Source organism: Oxyura jamaicensis, chromosome 33 (genome assembly GCF_011077185.1).
Source record: "Oxyura jamaicensis isolate SHBP4307 breed ruddy duck chromosome 33, BPBGC_Ojam_1.0, whole genome shotgun sequence".
In the NCBI taxonomy this organism is placed as follows: Eukaryota; Metazoa; Chordata; class Aves; order Anseriformes; family Anatidae; genus Oxyura; species Oxyura jamaicensis.
Window position 1 is genome coordinate 129,912 of NC_048924.1, and position 16,307 is coordinate 146,218.

The 16,307-nt window shown below is 48.9% G+C and overlaps 1 protein-coding gene across 5 annotated transcripts in view; it reads left to right on the forward strand.

Moving 5' to 3' along the window:
• Nucleotides 1–16,307, forward strand: part of R3HDM2 (R3H domain containing 2) — a 54,651-nt gene that overhangs the window by 27,684 nt on the left and 10,660 nt on the right. For all 5 annotated transcript variants that reach the window (XM_035308845.1, XM_035308843.1, XM_035308842.1 and 2 more), the window contains 11 exons: nt 2,261–2,456; nt 3,573–3,614; nt 5,295–5,381; nt 5,950–6,076; nt 7,242–7,320; nt 8,032–8,091; nt 9,157–9,297; nt 9,673–9,781; nt 10,495–10,590; nt 12,064–12,095; nt 14,622–14,854. In XM_035308845.1, coding sequence (XP_035164736.1) covers nt 2,292–2,456; nt 3,573–3,614; nt 5,295–5,381; nt 5,950–6,076; nt 7,242–7,320; nt 8,032–8,091; nt 9,157–9,297; nt 9,673–9,781; nt 10,495–10,590; nt 12,064–12,095; nt 14,622–14,854 — 1,171 coding nt within the window. In that variant the 5' untranslated portion in view covers nt 2,261–2,291. The remainder of the gene's footprint in view (nt 1–2,260; nt 2,457–3,572; nt 3,615–5,294; nt 5,382–5,949; nt 6,077–7,241; nt 7,321–8,031; nt 8,092–9,156; nt 9,298–9,672; nt 9,782–10,494; nt 10,591–12,063; nt 12,096–14,621; nt 14,855–16,307) is intronic.

Sequence of the window (16,307 nt, forward strand, 5' to 3'; positions counted from 1 at the left end):
CTGGGGTCCCGCCTATGCTTAGAAACCAGCAGCAGCCAGAAGGGCTGTTTGCAGAACGCTCCTGCCAGGCTAACAGCAGCAGCCTGTTGCTACGGTTTCTTTTCTGCACCAGCCATGGGTGGCTGCTGGTTCTTGTCAGGAGGATTCAGCCTGAATTGGGCACCTCAAGCAGCAATGCGACACGGGGCTGAAGCAGCCTGGCTCAGCGCCGCAGCGGACGCGGGAGGCTTGCCCAGTTATTGTTGCTTACCCGTGTCGCGCAGGTGAAGGGGGAGCTTTCTGGCCCCTGGTGTCCTCAGCACTTTCAGATGTTCGGCATAGAAAGTTGCTTGTGGAATTAACAGTGTGCTTCTTGTCAACTTTCTGCTCTGAAATGGATGCACGTGAATAATGGCTGGGATCTTCCAACGATTATTCCTAGGCTAGTGAGAAATAGCTCATTTTGTTACAGGGTGGGGATGTGTCCCCTGGCCGTAATCGTGCCCGTGGTATCCCTAGTCAGCCTCCTGCAGGTAGATGTCTGCCTGGAAATGCACGATCCCTGTACGTAAAGCAGACAGTGCAGCCTCATCAGCTCCAGCCCTGTGGCATTCCTTGCTTTCCCTGCACCCTTTTCCATCCATCTTTTGGGGTCACCAGGGTTTGTTCCCACACACCCTGCAGGTGCTGCCGACTCATCACAGCCTCGGGTTAAGTAACTTTTTCCTTTCCCCGTTCTCCCACCTGCGACTCTGAGCTGACAGCAGTGAGTCTCCCTGCTGGAGCAACGATGAGCCTTTAGCTCATCATAAGCCTGACATCGGAGACAGTAGGTGTGAAAGAAGGCTCAGGCGCCTGCGGCTTCCTCCGTTTCTCAGTGTCCTGTCCCATCTCCCCGCTTAGATCGAGCGCGGGATCCAGTGCCGAGGATTCCCAGGTGCTCTTGCTGGACGGTGCTGTGGTTTCTGCCCTGCGGATTTGCCTGTGACCTGCGGCAGTGTCATCCATGGCAGCGTCTGCCCCGCATGCCTCAAGGAGTCGGTTTCCGATCCCCCTAGGAATCCGTGAGCCGAAAGCAGTCGCTTGCACTCAGCTTTCAGTGGCTGGAACTGGAAATTATTCCAGTAGCTGCACTAAAAGTAAAACACGTTTTATGTTCAGCATTCCCACAAATTAAAAGGGAGTGAGGTTGAATTAGCTAATGAATATTAGCAGTTCCCGTGCGGAGCCAAGAGTTAATAAATCTTTGTGAAATCTGACGCTCTTTCAGCCTTGTTCTGCCAAAGCAATTAATAAAACAAGTTGATAAACATCAGCTGTGTTCTCCAGTGCCCAGTCCTTTTGTTTGAGCCTCTCTGAAATCTAGGCTTCTACTTTCCTTTCTGGAGTCCTGTCTCAGGGGGCCTGCCTTCATCCTTCCCTTTCCCAGCCCCTTCATCTGTCACCCCACGGGCGCTGGGCCCTGCGCTGTCACCGTTTCCACGAGCGTGGTTCTCGGAGCTGGAGCTGATGTGAGGAGCAGCTACGTGTCGTGTCCGCTCCTCCCGATAACGCTGCCATCAGGCAGGGGCACCTGCCTCGTCTGCTTCTGCTCACTCCTTGCAGGGACTGGCTGTGTTCCTGCTAATCAAAGGGATGCAATTAACCATAACTTTGTTAGGAAGCATTATGTTTTCCTCTTAACGTTGGCTCCCACTTTGCCTGAAGTAGCTAACCTCAGGCAGTTAGAAGACATCAGGTGTCACTTTGTTTTCTGGGAAGAACCAAAGTTATCTCTTCGGTACAAGGCTGTTTTCTCACTGAAGATGTGACTGATTGCAAGACGGACTGGGCTGGGTTTGGAAAAAAGAATGCGGATTTGCTGTTGTTGTTGTTTGTCCCAGGACAGAGCACCCCTCCTCCCATTGCTTGAGTTTATTTCACCTTCTGGATTCCCTGCTTCTGCGTGATCGTTAGCGGGAGCTCTACCCTTAGCCTCTCCCTCACATCAAAGAACTTAAAGGGCAGGGTAGGGACCTCTGCATATCTCAGGGTCTTTGTTCAGCCCTGCTGATGTCTTCAGAGTCCTGGGAAAAATAGTGGAGCGCCTGCAAGGTCTCCTCGAAGCAGGGGCTGCCTCTGAGGGGATGAATGGGGGGGGCTGTCATTAGGATGCTCAGTTTGGAGTACACCAGATGAGTTACAAGGAAGTTACAACCTGTATGTACAAGAGTTAGCGCTATAATGGAAACCTCTCCGCCGCCTGACCCCCTTCTATCCGTTCTGTCACCTCTTCTGGCAGGTGCCCACTGCTACGCTGTAGGGCTCTGAAGATGTCAAATAGCAACACAACACAGGAGTCTCTGGAAATAATGAAGGAGTCTGAAAAAAAAGTGGTCGAGGAATCTGTGAACAAAACCAAATGTGTATCCAGGTCACTGAGCAAGGAGGAGGTGGAGAAGGATGGGGAGGAGATCAGCGTGCGTCAGGAATCTCAGGTAAGCATGCAGGCCGGGGGCGATCTCCTCTGACAGCTTGCAGAGCTGCGGCCCCTTTAGTGGCAAACAAAAGCCAGTTTCCACCCCTTCTGAACGGGGCCTGAGCCTCTACTACCGTGTCCCAAGGCGATACCGCGCTGTCCAGACAGTGTATTTCACAGGCCACTCTCTTTGACTGAATCCATTCTGCTTTGGATGGAATAACTTAAATGTTCTTGGAGCCAGGGAGAAAACGAGACTGGTCTGCTCCTGGGGGCACTGTCCCCAGATTCCAGCCCCTTGTCTGTAACCTCCTTTCTTTGACCAAAAGATGATTTAATGACTTAATGTGGAGGCATCCCAGTGAGAGCTCAGTTTCAGGAATGCTGCTTGGCCATTGCTTTGCTGCTGCTAAAAAATGCCCAAATAGGAAATGAATGTTTTGGGGTTTCATTTCAGCAAGGAAAAAAAAAAAAAAAAACACTGTGCAAGCATTATTTGGAGAGTGCTGGCACTCTTCCCTGCTGCTTTGCTGTCCTGTCATGTGTTCTTTCAGCTCAGTGCGGAGCTTGAAGAAATGCCCACTCTCCCCAACCTGCTGAATGTGTCTGCATTTAAAGCTGGTGGCTGCTGCCAGGTTTGGTCAGCCTCTGCTTGGGCAAGAAAGAGCCTGACTTTGGTTGCTTTGTGATAGCGGGGAAAGATTCCTTAGAAGGCAGCAATAACCAATAACTCAGTCTGCATCAGAGCAGCAGCATCTCCATCACGATCCACCATGCTAAAGTCTCCTTCCCGTCTCAGGACTGGTGGAAGACTCCTAATTTTTCCACTTAGAATTGCCTCGTGCACCTTCACACGCGTGTCCTGTGATCATTCTGTTGTGCCGGTTCTTCCAGAAGCAGATCCACGCGGGGCTGATCCATGTGAAGTTTCTTAAGCAGGTTTTGCTCACCTGGGGGCTGACGGGACAGCTCAGCTCTCCAGGTCATCCCATTTGCACAACCTTCCGCTGCTGCCGGGTAGAGATTTTCTTCAGAGTCATTTTAGACGCTCGGGGTTGTGCTGCCTCAAACAACAAATACCTTTCCTGTACACATTCAGTTTAAGCTTCTTGCCTTCTCTATTCTTTCTCCACAGAGACGGACATCAAGTCACGGACATGCCAGAAAAAGAGCCAAGGTATGGGATATGCTGCCGTCCCTTTCTTGCTCTGTCCGTTCTGAGCCAAGCCATGATCCCAGCCCTAAAACAGTCCTCTCAAGTCTTCTCTGTCTTCATAATCAACACACAGAACGTGATGGTTCAGGACAGTGCCTTTCCACCCGCTGGAGCATGAGTGCTGCTCTTTAACACACACTTACCCATGGAGGAGCTGTTGCTGCTCCTAACGACCACACCGGTGCTCTCAGACTCTGAAATGCCAGAAAGGAAATCCGGAGATTCCATCAGAGGGACAGGGCAGCGCACTTGCCTGTTGCACCCTCTTGTTAAAAAAAAGAGTTGAAGTGTAACTGGTTTCAGCTAGAGCCCCGTTTCTTCAGGAAATGCTGCATTTGCTCTTACCGTGATGCCACATGCAAGTTAGCATATCTGAAATTTTTGCTAGTAACAAGCACCAGGGCACCATTGTTCTAGAATGTTTTTAAGGCAAAATCTGGGGGTAAAATGCAGCCATTGGGTTCTTTATATTCTTTAACTTTCCTAGTATTAACCCCAGTTTTTATTTGCAAAATTTGAATTCAGTAATAACTACTGAGCCAGTTATCAAAAGTGGCTGTGAGTTTTCCAGAACTGGCAATTATAAAACATAGCATAATTCAGGCATGCATCTAGTCCAGGATTCATTGAGAGCAACCTCCAAGTCAAAACAGGGTCAGCTATGAGGTTTTCAGGGCTTGATTTTAAAACTGTGATTGGGAGGGTGAAGGTCTCCCTTTTTCCTCTTTCTCCTTTTTTTTTCCCCTCTTTCCCAAAATTCAAACCCAAATGAAGACATGTTATGTACTGAGGCATGGGAGAGAGGGGAGACCAGTTAAATTTGTAGTAATGGATATGTCTGGTTTTAATTAAGGTAACGTATGAAGGCAATGTGCTGCTTTTATGGCCTACAGGGTGTGCAGAGAAAGTATTCTAGCAGTTCTGTTTGGTCTCAGAAGCCAGGACTCTGTGCAGCACACAAACAGGCTGCGATTCCAATTCCTGCCCTTTCCATGCGTAAGGCAGGATGTGTCTGTGCACCCCAGGCCTTTCCCCCTATTGCCGATCCTGCCTGGGTTCCCGTGTGACTGAACGGTAATGTTTTTTCCTGATTGTCACCCAAGTGAGTCAACTTGCCGACAGTCCAGAAAGTGCAGGTTTAATTTTAGACATTTTCTCAAAGCACTACTATATTACCCAAAATAACCGAAGGCAATAATCTGACGGGCAAGATGTAAATGGGATGACAGCCTTGTAATTAAGAGCACTAACAATTCTCACTTCACATCTTAGAAAAGAAGACAGTCGGTTTCAGCCATATCCTTTCTGAACGGTTTTGATTCTTTCCCGGCAAGGAGGGGAGGAGCTGGGATTGCTCTGGCTGAAGAGGCCAACGAATGCATGAATTAAGGCTTTCCCACCTAAAAGTTGCTTGGTTCAAATCCTAATCATAAACCGAAGGAACAAAGTAACTGGTTCACTCTAGGGCTCCAAGCACATGCATATTGCTGTTTGTTGCAAGGACCTGGTTTAGTTCTCCTCCTTTTCAGCAGTTTAATCAACACTGACTGCAGGGGTGGCTTTGTAATGCAGCAGCATGAACTTTTAAGTGTGCTTTCTGGCTTAGATGTCTTAACTGTACTCTTTCTTTTCCTTTTCCAGTCTAATTCAAAGCTTAAGCTGGTCAGAAGTTTGGCTGTATGTGAAGAATCGTCTAGCCCCTTTGTAGATGGCCTGCTGGAGTCCCAGGTAGGCCTAAAATCAGACAAACTGGATTGTAGAAGCCCAGAAAATCCCCTTCATGCTGGAGGTGATGTCTTACACTGGGCTTGGCTCTGAGAGCCAAGAAGTTCCCACGAGTTCCCAGGTTTTGAAGGAAGCGGTCGTGCTCATGAGCACTGCTTGTATGCATGCAATCACAATCCTTCTCTTAGAAGGAATCACTTGTAATGGTGCAAGACCTGACTCACCTCGGGTACTCCTGAGCCCAAAGTGTAATAGAGTTTTATCAGCCTCGAGCAGGGAAGCACACGACTTAGATCCTGAGCTGATCCAGGCAAAGCAGATTTTCAGCAGTGGGAGATGCTGTTGAGTCCCATCAGATCCTGCTGAAAGCTTCTCGTTGGGAGGAGGATGGGGAGAGAGAGACTGCTTTGTCTGCTCTCGGAACTGGGCTAATTATGAAATATCTTGGATGTGCTACCTGAAACTCCTGCCTTTCCCTGATGCCTTTCTCAGCTGCCAACATCTCTAACCATGGCAGTGATTCCAGGGAGGGTCCAAGTGACTCAGACCAGCCTGGTTTGTTTTGTTCCAGGACATCATTCAGTTGCACGTTAGCTGCCCCTCTGACAAGGAAGAGGAAAAGTCCACGAAAGATGGGGCCGAGAAAGAAGAAAAAGACAAGAATAAAGACAAGGCACCAAGGAAAATGCTGTCTCGAGGTCAGGTGCTCTTATGGACAGAGCAAGTCTGGTCTTACCTGCTTTGGGGATTCTGCTGGTCGGGGGTACAGTTGCTGGAAGCAGAGGGGTTATCTCTGCTGATGACTGTACAGGAACGTGTCATCTTCATCACATCCTTTCTGGAGCAAAGTGTGGTGAGGGAGGGTGAGGGTTTCTCTAGGTGGTCATGTGCCCCAACAGACTTGCAGGCTTCTTGTGCCTTTAGAGTGATTGGTGGCTTTTTAGATGTGCAGGTGCAAAACTGGGAAGAGCCACTGCATAGGCTCCTGGTTTCAGTTTAGTTTTGATTTTCTAAAAACCTGCCCCCGGTGCCAAGATGTGAGGTTTCAAGGAGGTCAGCTAAGTTTGTGCGGTATGATCCCACGTGTTCGATTTTGGGGCACAGAAATGGCTAAAGGATGCACATTTGATCTGGTGAGCAAATTGCACCTTAAATCCTTGCACAGAGAGCCTGTCTGCACCGGTGCAGATACAGTCACTGTTACTGTTTTACTGTTTTTTTTTTCTGCAGTTACTTCTAAAATTAAAAAGGGTGTGAGGAAAGGGTAAGAACCGAGCCAGTGGGGCTCTCCAGTTAAGTAGCTTGCAGAATCAAAGGTGCAGAAGTTGGTTATTTCTACAAAAGCACGGTACATTACACTTGCAGGGGCTTCCTGTCTGGACTATCCTGAATGTGCTCTGAGTGGTTGGAATGTGCTCTGAACAGGCTTCAGGGGTTTCCCTTCGTGAACTGTGTTCTCCATCTCTTTGACATCCTCCTAATGGGGTCTTGTGCTCGTAGCACCCCGTACATAGCTCTCTGGTCCTCCTGCTGCCCATGGAGGCAAGGAATGCAGTCCCCATTTCTCAGATCAAGAGACTTGACCTCAAGGTCGCGTTCAGAGTCTGTGCTAGAAGCTGGACTTTAGCCAAGGTGATGCAGGTCCCAACCCAATCAGTGCGGTAACAGGATGGGCCTTTCTTCCTCACTGCCTGCTGTGAATGGTCAGTGCTGGTAATGAGGCTGAATTTCCTGCAGCAGCCGTGTGGGGACATCATCCTCGCGCATGTAGTGAGTCATTGCTGAGACACGTACCTCTTCCCCTCAACCTATTCTTCTATTGCAGTGTTTTGTTAATTTGTTCTGCTGCTATTGTTGTTTCAGATTCCAGCCAGGAATATACAGACTCCACTGGAATAGATTTACATGAATTTTTAGTAAATACACTGAAAAAAAACCCGAGGTAGGTCCCTAGTCAGTAAAAGAACTTGCTGATGGAATGAAGGGAGGGAGTACCTGGCGACCAATGCTTCTCTGATTGACCCTAAACTCATGGTGTTTGTGTGTATGTCTGCATGTATCTTGGGAGGAGAGGGAAGCAGCGACTATGGAAAGTACTTGAAAGTGTGTTTTACTTTTTGGAATTCAGAGAGTCTTACTGGAGCAGTGTGGGAACAAAACACACAACTGCAACTTCATGTACTGCAGTCAATCAAAACGTGCCCATATATTATGGAGACAGAGAAAGAGGAAGAGGAATTTGTTTGAATGCAAGCAGGAAGTAATCTGGATTGCCTTAAAACCCTTTGACTGCCAAATATTAGCCTCCAAAGGAACTGCTCCCATGTCAGTAAATAAACATCATCAAGCTGAATGCTGACATAAGAGTAGCAAAGCTGGAGTCTCTACCACTGGAGCTTCCAGCAGAGCAGAGATTCGGTATTACCAAAAGCCAAGCACAAAAATTACTAGCAAAACAAGAACTTTAAACTGGAAAAAAATCTGGCAATTAATTTACTACATAGGAAAAAATACAGAGCTTTTTAGTTCATTGCTGCAGAGGATGTGTGAAGCTCAGTAAATACTGTTGTTTGCTCCTGGCGGGTACCACGCAGAGGAAGCTGTGCTTCACTGTCTCTAAAGGTGACTTTTTCCTTTTTTTTTTTTTTGACAGGGATAGAATGATGCTGCTAAAGTTAGAACAGGAGATTCTGGAATTTATTAGTGATAACAAGTAAGTGATCTTCAAGTTTGTGTCAAACAAAAGAGGTTTGTAACTTGCAGTTTAGGAGCTTGGTCACGCAGGAGAGGAGTCTGTCTTTTGGACTCACTGTTCTCTCAGACATCTTCCACCTCCCCTTGCCCATGAATGTGGAATAGAATAGAATCATGGAATCATCTAAGTTCCAAAAGATCTTTAAGATATCAAGTCCAACCATCAACCAGACCTGTCGAGTCCCATCACTTATGTGAAGGGACCCATGTCCCTTAGTGCCCTATCCACACACCTCTTAAATGCCCCCAAGAATGAAGTCTCCACCACTTCCCTGGACAGCCCATTCCAATGCTTGATGACCCTCTCCATGAAGAAATTCTTCTTAATATCCGATCTGAACCTTCCCTGGTGCATCTCAAGACTGTTTCCTCGCATCCTATCACTTGTCACCTGAGAAAAGAGATCGATACCCTCCTCGCTGCAACCTCCCTTCAGGTGGTTGTAGAGAGCAATAAGGTCTTCCCTCAGCCTCCTCTTCTCCAGACTAAACGCCTTCAGTTCCCTCAGTCAGTCCTTGTAAGTCTTATTTTCTAGTCCCTTCACCAGCCTCACTGTTGTTCCCTGCACATACTTGAGTAACTCAATATTTTTCTTTTCCTGAGGGGCTCAAAACTGAACGTAATATTCAAGCTACAATAGAATAGGTATCTGCAGCAGGGCTTGCAGAATTCTTGGTCAAATAGGATCAGAAAAGTCACTGTACATACTAATTCTGGCTCCTGTTTCTGCGTAGAAATAAGCAGGTGTATTTCTGCAAAAGTTGATCTGTTTTCAGAAACGGCCTGTTGAGCTTGAGACCTTGAATCAGCCCAGTTCTATCTGGCAGAGGGCTGTAAGCCCACGTTGATGCTCAGTGTAAGAAGCAGAGCTTGAGTGCTGACTGCTTCAAATGGGTGGCGTGATCTGATCTGGGATCTGCTCAAGGCCTCTGTGGCCTCTCCTTTCCCTCTCTGTTTTGGTGTCTGATTATCATTGTCTGTTTCAAAACCTTCTAAATTGTAATGCTTTCTTCCCTGTTCTCAGCAATCAGTTTAAGAAGTTCCCTCAGATGACCTCGTACCACAGGATGCTGCTGCACCGGGTAGCTGCCTACTTCGGCATGGACCATAACGTTGACCAAACCGGGAAGGCGGTCATTATCAACAAGACGAGTAACACACGCATGTAAGGGGGAGGGAGAGAGGACAAGTGGGCTAGCACTCCTTGCCCTTGCCCTTTGCCCGTCCATTCGCTACAAGAGCCCTGGCATGGTCTGGAGCAGAATGAATTTTGCACCACATTTAATTCCTCCATAAGAAGGGCTTGTTCCTTCTCTGGAAGGGCCCAAAGAATCCTTCACTTCCAGTCCCCAGTGTATGTATCTGCAGGCCCTTTCCAGCTCTCTTTAGTTCTCAGAGAAGGGTTAGGGGCTCCCATTGCTGTTAGATAGAGGAGACTTAACACAAACATCTGTTCCCTGCTCCCTACAAGGCAGTGGTTTTATGGAGACAGTTCTACACCCATTTTCACCCTTCTAATAAGAGCTGGTTCTTCCTGCAGCCCTGAGCAGAGGTTCTCTGAGCACATCAAAGATGAGAAGAATGCAGAGTTCCCGCAGAGGTTTATCCTAAAACGAGATGATACCAGCATGGACCGAGATGATAATCAGGTAAGGGATGGCCATGAGTTACCTGCACATTTGTGAAAGTCAGATTAGACTTTTCTAAGAGGCTGTAAACTCCTCTTGGGTGTCCTGCAGAAACCTTTGATAGAAGCTTCCCTACCCAAACAGCAGCAGAACCCTACCCAAACAACAGCATCTAGATAGATTCTGAAAACTTGACAAAATACTGCGGAAAAATTGGAAGAATTTGTGGGGGTTCTATGCAGGGTACCTTTCTATTTCCTGAATATTGACTGGTGGCTGGGCCAGACTTTAAGGTGAAACCTTTTGCTAAGGTTTCCTTGGAAAAGTCCCAGAGCTGAGCACTGCCAAGTGTCTTTCCCATCCCTCACTGGGGCTTGCAGCAAGTCAAGCTGTGAAGTCATCAGGACCTCGCAGTGCTGCTGGAAGGAAACCATCAGCAAAGTGAAACACTCTAGTTTTTGCGCTCAGCAGCACTGCCAGTCCTCTGCATCAGGAGGGAGGTTGTTGTGATAGAAGAGGTGGAGCGCACTGAGTCTTCCAGAACGTTCATCCCTAGACATAGGTGTCCAGGAGGTATGTTCAAAGGCAGGGGCTGTGTCATTGCATCCAGGCGTCATGCACGTACTCCACAATCCACATCCACTTACACTGCTTGGTAGAAGTATCAGCAGCTGACTACACCCTCTGCTCCCATTGGCAACTGCTCACCCACTGAGCTGTGTTTGTCCCTTCAGATCAGACTCCCCTTGCAGGATGGGAGAAGGAGCAAATCTATAGAAGAGCGAGAGGAAGAGTACCAGCGGGTCAGGGAGCGGATATTTGCACGAGAGGTAAGCTTGGATGACTCACTTGCCAGGTACCTTCCTGGAACTTTGTAGCAGAAGGTGTCCTTGAATATTCTAAAAGGTCAGATCTTGGTGTTGCCTTTTCTACAAATTTCACACTGTTCCTGGTACCTACCAGTGAATTCCAGCTCCTAATGAGATACCTAGGACACTGAGAAACCTGCGCTCCCCAGTCTGCTCCTTCCCTAAATTGCCTGTTTCACCTGGCAGTAGAAGTGTGGGGACTGACAGAGGAGGCAGGTTTGCTCCTTGCTGTCCAGCAAGAGTATAAGCTAAAGCAGTGGCATTTCTGGAATGACTAACAAGTCAATCACTGAACCTGACAGGAGCAGCAGCCTTCTATCCCAGCTTCTCTCCAGTACTGCTGCTTCGACCTCTTGAGCAAGCAGTGCTGGCCCTAGAGTGTCTGGCAGGGCTCTGTGCCTTTACAGGATTAATATAGAGAGCATGCTGAATTTTATTCTTACAAAATGTCCAGCTTGGTTATTGTTTGCTTGAGAACTCTGGTCCCTCTGTCGAATTCCTCTAAGGCAGAGCTGTGTTCCTCACTCACATCTGGCTCAGAGAAGCTGCTGTGCTCCACCTGCTATGCTGAGTGCTGTCTGCCAGCTGGAGGCAGCTCTGTGCTGTGCCAAGTGGCAAATGCATGGACTTGGGACAATTCCAAGTACTGATCTGCTGTGGGTCAAGTTTAAAGTCCAGCTCCTTGCCTGCTGCTCTGAGTTTCTGGGGGACGATGCTTTCCTTTGTCCTAGAGGGAATTGCCATGTGCCTGGCCAAGGAGGATGTTCAGGCAGCCACTGTGCTGAGTCCCTACTCAAGTCATCAGGCGTCAGCTATACTCTAGCCAATTGTAGCCACAGAGTTGTCTTGCAGATAGACTCAAAGTCATCCAGACATGCTAGTAAGCAGCTCTGCCTGTAGTCCTGGAGTAGAGCAGGTGCTGTCCCATTTTGACACGACACTGGGTGGGTATATACCTACCTTTTCTCCGTGTTCATGGGCTGAGCCAGTGTTTTGCATCTGACTTGCAGAGGCAGGGCTGGCTGTCACAAGGGGCACTGGGCTGAGTCCTCTGACTGTTTTTCATGGCTCTGATAACTGCCCTTGTATGGGTCCTGCCCAAGGACCCTTGTATGTCTGGCCTGCCTTGATTGTTCCACTGACAAAGCAACCATTGACACTGCCTTTGAGCAATGAGGTAGAGATTTGAGGACTCAGATTTGGAAATTCCTGAGAGATCTCAGGGTCACAGATATTGGGAAAGACTCCTAGTGGGCCTGGATGGAGACTCCTGAGTGACCATGCAACTAGTGCACAACACCAACTGTGTCTGAGTCCCATACCATTAGTGCTTTGCTCCTCTTTGCTTTGAAATTGCCTGGGTTTGTTGCTTTCAAAGTTATTAAGTCTCCCTTTTCTTTCCTTCCCATCTCCATGTCTTTTCCGTGCTTCCAGACTGGCCAGAATGGATATCTGACTGACAGCAGGTTAGTACTATTTAGCAGACACCTTCTGTATCTCTGGCTTTCTCTACGGAGGACTGCATGACTCTATAATGATGCTTTTCTCTGATGTTAACCGACAGAATCTGCAAAGAAGGCTTCTAGTTCTCACAAACAGAGGCAGATTTTTAGGTATCTCTGTGTGATTTATTTTGTACATTGTCCTGATGAGTAAGTTTGCTCCATGCACGGCTGCTTGTGAAGTTACTGAAGCTGTATTTTTTGCAACATCAATTTCCAAGTCCTTTTTGGCCAATTCATCAATTAAAATGGAGCAGTGCAAGGTGGGAATGGCAGGGAGGAAGGGGAAAGCCAGAGGATTTCAATAGTTTCCAAACCATTCTGCCTCTTGTTTCCCAGAGGGGTAGGAGAGCCCCTACCCTTACAGTGACAGGGTCAGCAACCAGACGGGGTGGAGTTGTCCCCAGTCCTCTGATCATAACAGCTGGATGACTTAATGGTGGCAGTGAAGCATCTCAGGCATCCATTTCAACCAGAGTATGCTGCAGAGGGCAGTGGGAACATGTTTGAGCAGCATTTCCCTATTAAGTAGTTTTTCCGTGGCTGAGAAGGCTGCAATGATGGACTTAGCCTGAGAGTCACCTTGCACAGCCCTCTGCCTGGCAGTGAAGGCTGTCGATGCTACATGGATAAAGAATAGGATGAAAATGGAGAGACCCTCGTGCCCGGTGCCCTCTTGTTTAATAGTCAGAGCTCTGGAGATGAAGCATCTCCGCGAACAGGACAGGAGGATATAAGCAAGGATCAGCTTTGCTTCTCTCAACCTTCCTGTGGCTCTGGCTGCCTTTGGAGGAATGCTGGAGAGGAAAATCAAGTGTCCTCAGCACAGTTACAGGGATGCTGTGCTGGAGCCTGCTGGTGGCAGTAGTGCTGAAGGCAGGACACAGTTTTCAGATCAGACATGGGCCTGTAGAAAAAAGCACCCAGCAAGTGGCGGGACGACTTGCTGATGTGAGTGCAGCTGTAGGAAAAGCCAAGCTGCAGTCAGGGCTCTGCTAAGAGCTTTTCTGTCTGTTGTGCCCAGTCTCTACAGAGCCTGATTAACTTACCTTCTTTGTGGTTCCCATGGTGGGGAGAGGGAGCCTGTGTAGGCCTCAGGCTCATTTGGAGCTCTAAACAGAGGCAGACCATGCTCTTGAAGAGACTGGGGATCCGTCAGTGGTGATGCTTGGAGCTGGTGTCTTGTCGAACTACAGACACTTACCTCCCTCAAAGCCCAGCGTTCAGAGCAAACACAGCTGTCTCTCACTCGCTTGTAAGTCCTGTATTAACACTCCTGAACCACAGATGTAATTGCAGAGAGCTCTCTGCTGGTGGACACTTGGAAACAGGCTGTAATAAGGCTGTTGGAAAGAAAGGCATGGGTGAAGCTGCCAAAGCAGTGCTCAGAGAGCAGGGGTATGGTAGTGTGCCTAGAGTCTGAAGAGCATTCAGACATAGAAAAAGCAGAATCACTATGCAACTAGGTTAGCATCAATCACCTTGAGAGGGTTCTGGGTTTCAAAAGTCATCCATGACATGCCCCTTCCCCCCGCCCCAAACCTCTCTGAACATCCTCAGAAGCAGCCTTCAGGGTTTAGGTTGAAGAGAGTCCAAGCTCAACTGTGATGCTTGTTAGGCCACCTGTGATTTGGGCTGTGAAGCTGCATAGTCCAATCCCTTCACCTGTTTAGTGATATAACCGTTGCACTGGTTGATTTTCCAGGCCAGGTATTATTATTCTCTTTTGTTCTCACACATTCCCAGCAGCCCAGGACATCACCTTACAAGTTTCTTCCCAGCCTATCTTTTCCTTTCCATGGTCGCTTGGAGCTGCTGCCCGGCTCAGTGTGCGGCTTTACATGAGCGTCTCTTCCAGTGTTGCCTTCCACACCATTCCTCCTCAGCGGAGGCTCCGGAACCCATGCATATATCCCTTAGCTGGGCTGGTAAACCAGGCTCACTCCTTGGGGTGCTTTGCTGATGCTCCATAAATCCTGTTCTGGCCAGACCTGGCTGGGAACTAAGGGGGGCTGATCCCTGGGAGCACAGCCATGTGCGGTGATATCCTGGCATGTTCCAGCTGGGCAGGGAGCCTTACGAGGACTGGTGCAGAAAGTGGCCTTGCAAGATCATTCTTGTCTTGAGGCCTCTGTAAAGCTCTCTGTTCTGAGACAAGGAGGGCTTTAGCAATGGACCATGCTCAGACCCTTGCTGGCATCTCTTCCAGGCTGGAGTCTGGTTAGGCAAAAAGAGACAGCAGCCAGCTCTCGGCACACACCAAGGAAGATAAGCAGTGTCTGGGTCCTCACGGTGCATGCCCAAGACAGCTGTGACCCAGGCTGTTTGTTTGCTGTCAGATTTCTGTACGCGGTGCCCGTGTGCTATCTCACAGAGCCAGCTGCTGGCTGGGGTCACCGCCCTGGTGTGAGAGCCACGATGCAGCACCTGTGGGTCCTGCTCCTGCCCCTTTCCTCTGGAGGTGTTGTCTAACTCTGCTGGTCTCTGCAGGGGCAACCGGGACAGTTTGAACCGGGCCTCAGGCAGCCGCCAGAGCAGCACAGAGAGCGAGATAAAGTCGCTGGAGCCTCGGCCGTGGAGCAGCACAGACTCAGATGGTTCCATCCGCAACCTGCGACCGCCTGTCACCAAAGCCAGCAGCTTCAGTGGTATCTCCATCCTGACGCGGGGGGACAGCATCGGGAGTACCAAAGGCAGCACTGCCAGCAGAACATCCCGGGCAGGTACTGGATTGGTGCCAAAGGGCACCTAGCAGACATGGGTTGGATGGATGGGGCTCATGATGCTATTGTGGTCAGTAACTGGTTAAAGTGAGACATGGTTGGCATCTTCTGAACGTGTTTGGTACCCAGGCAGGGATATGCCAACCGGCGTATCGTCTGCCTTTTCAATACTCACCATTAGATTACTTACTTCCCTTTAGCAGAGTTATCCATGACAGAAGAAGTTGTGCAGTCCCACGCCCTGGGACTCGAGCTACCAATCTTCTGTTATTTTCTCTCCCCTGCTGAGCTGCAAGTTATGTTCCCATTTCTTTTCTCCTCCCCACGATCCCTCACAGCCCTAAGACTTACTCAGGATGAACCATCTGGAACTTTTCCTTGCTTTCCAGCAAAGGAGGTCCAGGGAATGGCATTACCAATTAGCTCGTCTCATCAGACATGCAGTCTCTCTTGGGTAAAGGCTGTGTTCGTTGGTATCTGCCCACAATGTTCCCCCAAAATGATTCACCGTGCTCCTGAGAGCAAACGTAACAGCAGGGTGCTGGGCCTGCAGCTCTTGAAGAGCTCTTGAATACAGCTCAAGGTTTCAGGAACACCAAAGGGAGTTAGGGTCAGAAGTCTCTTTGCCTGCTTCAGATCAGTTCTTTTCCACCCAGAAACGTCCTTTTCCACGCCACAAAGCGTAGCACGTGTGTGGAGAGCGGTGTGGTGGGACTTCACCAGTAACCAACCAGTAACCAACAGCTCCTTGAGAGGATGTGTGGTGCTCTTGGCAGGGCACCAGCCCGCTGACAGTGGGGAGCAGAGTCCTTTATTTACAACTGACTGCTTGTGAAGGTCACGTGTGGCAGAGGCCTCACAGGTCTTTGCTCTCATTTGAATGATCTGGTGATAAGCAAGGTAGCTGCTTACACTTGCTGTGCAGTATCAGTGAGCAGAATCCAGTGCTGCCTCACTGTCTGCTTTCCTCTGTTCTCGCTGGTAGGCCACGGGTCCCCAAATGCTTGAGAGCTGTCCAGAGTTTTCTGGGGAGGGGAAGCAAATTGGTGCTCGTGGGTGATTAGACTGCTTCATAAGAACCTGTCCAAATAAAGGGATGGATCTAAAAGGCAGCCAGGCTGCTGTTCTAGCACCCAAGCTGGCTTTGAAAACCAGACATTCATCTTGCAGTTTGAAGGTAGCTACATCGTCTCCTGGGACTCTGTTTCCATTGTGCTCAGGGCTGCTCTTACTCTGATTATTGCAACCACCTCCAAGACTGATTCATCAGCTGATGGGAGCAGTTATTTGAAGGTCTGTCCCAGCCACGTGCAAAGCAAAGCAGAAGATCTGGGTTTTCACTCTTTCTATATTTTTCTTCCAGGTCTCCCTTGAGAACAGAAGCCAATTGCTCTTCAGGCTTAATATAATGGCGAGTGATTAGAAATGCTGGGGGGGGGGGGGGGGGGGACAT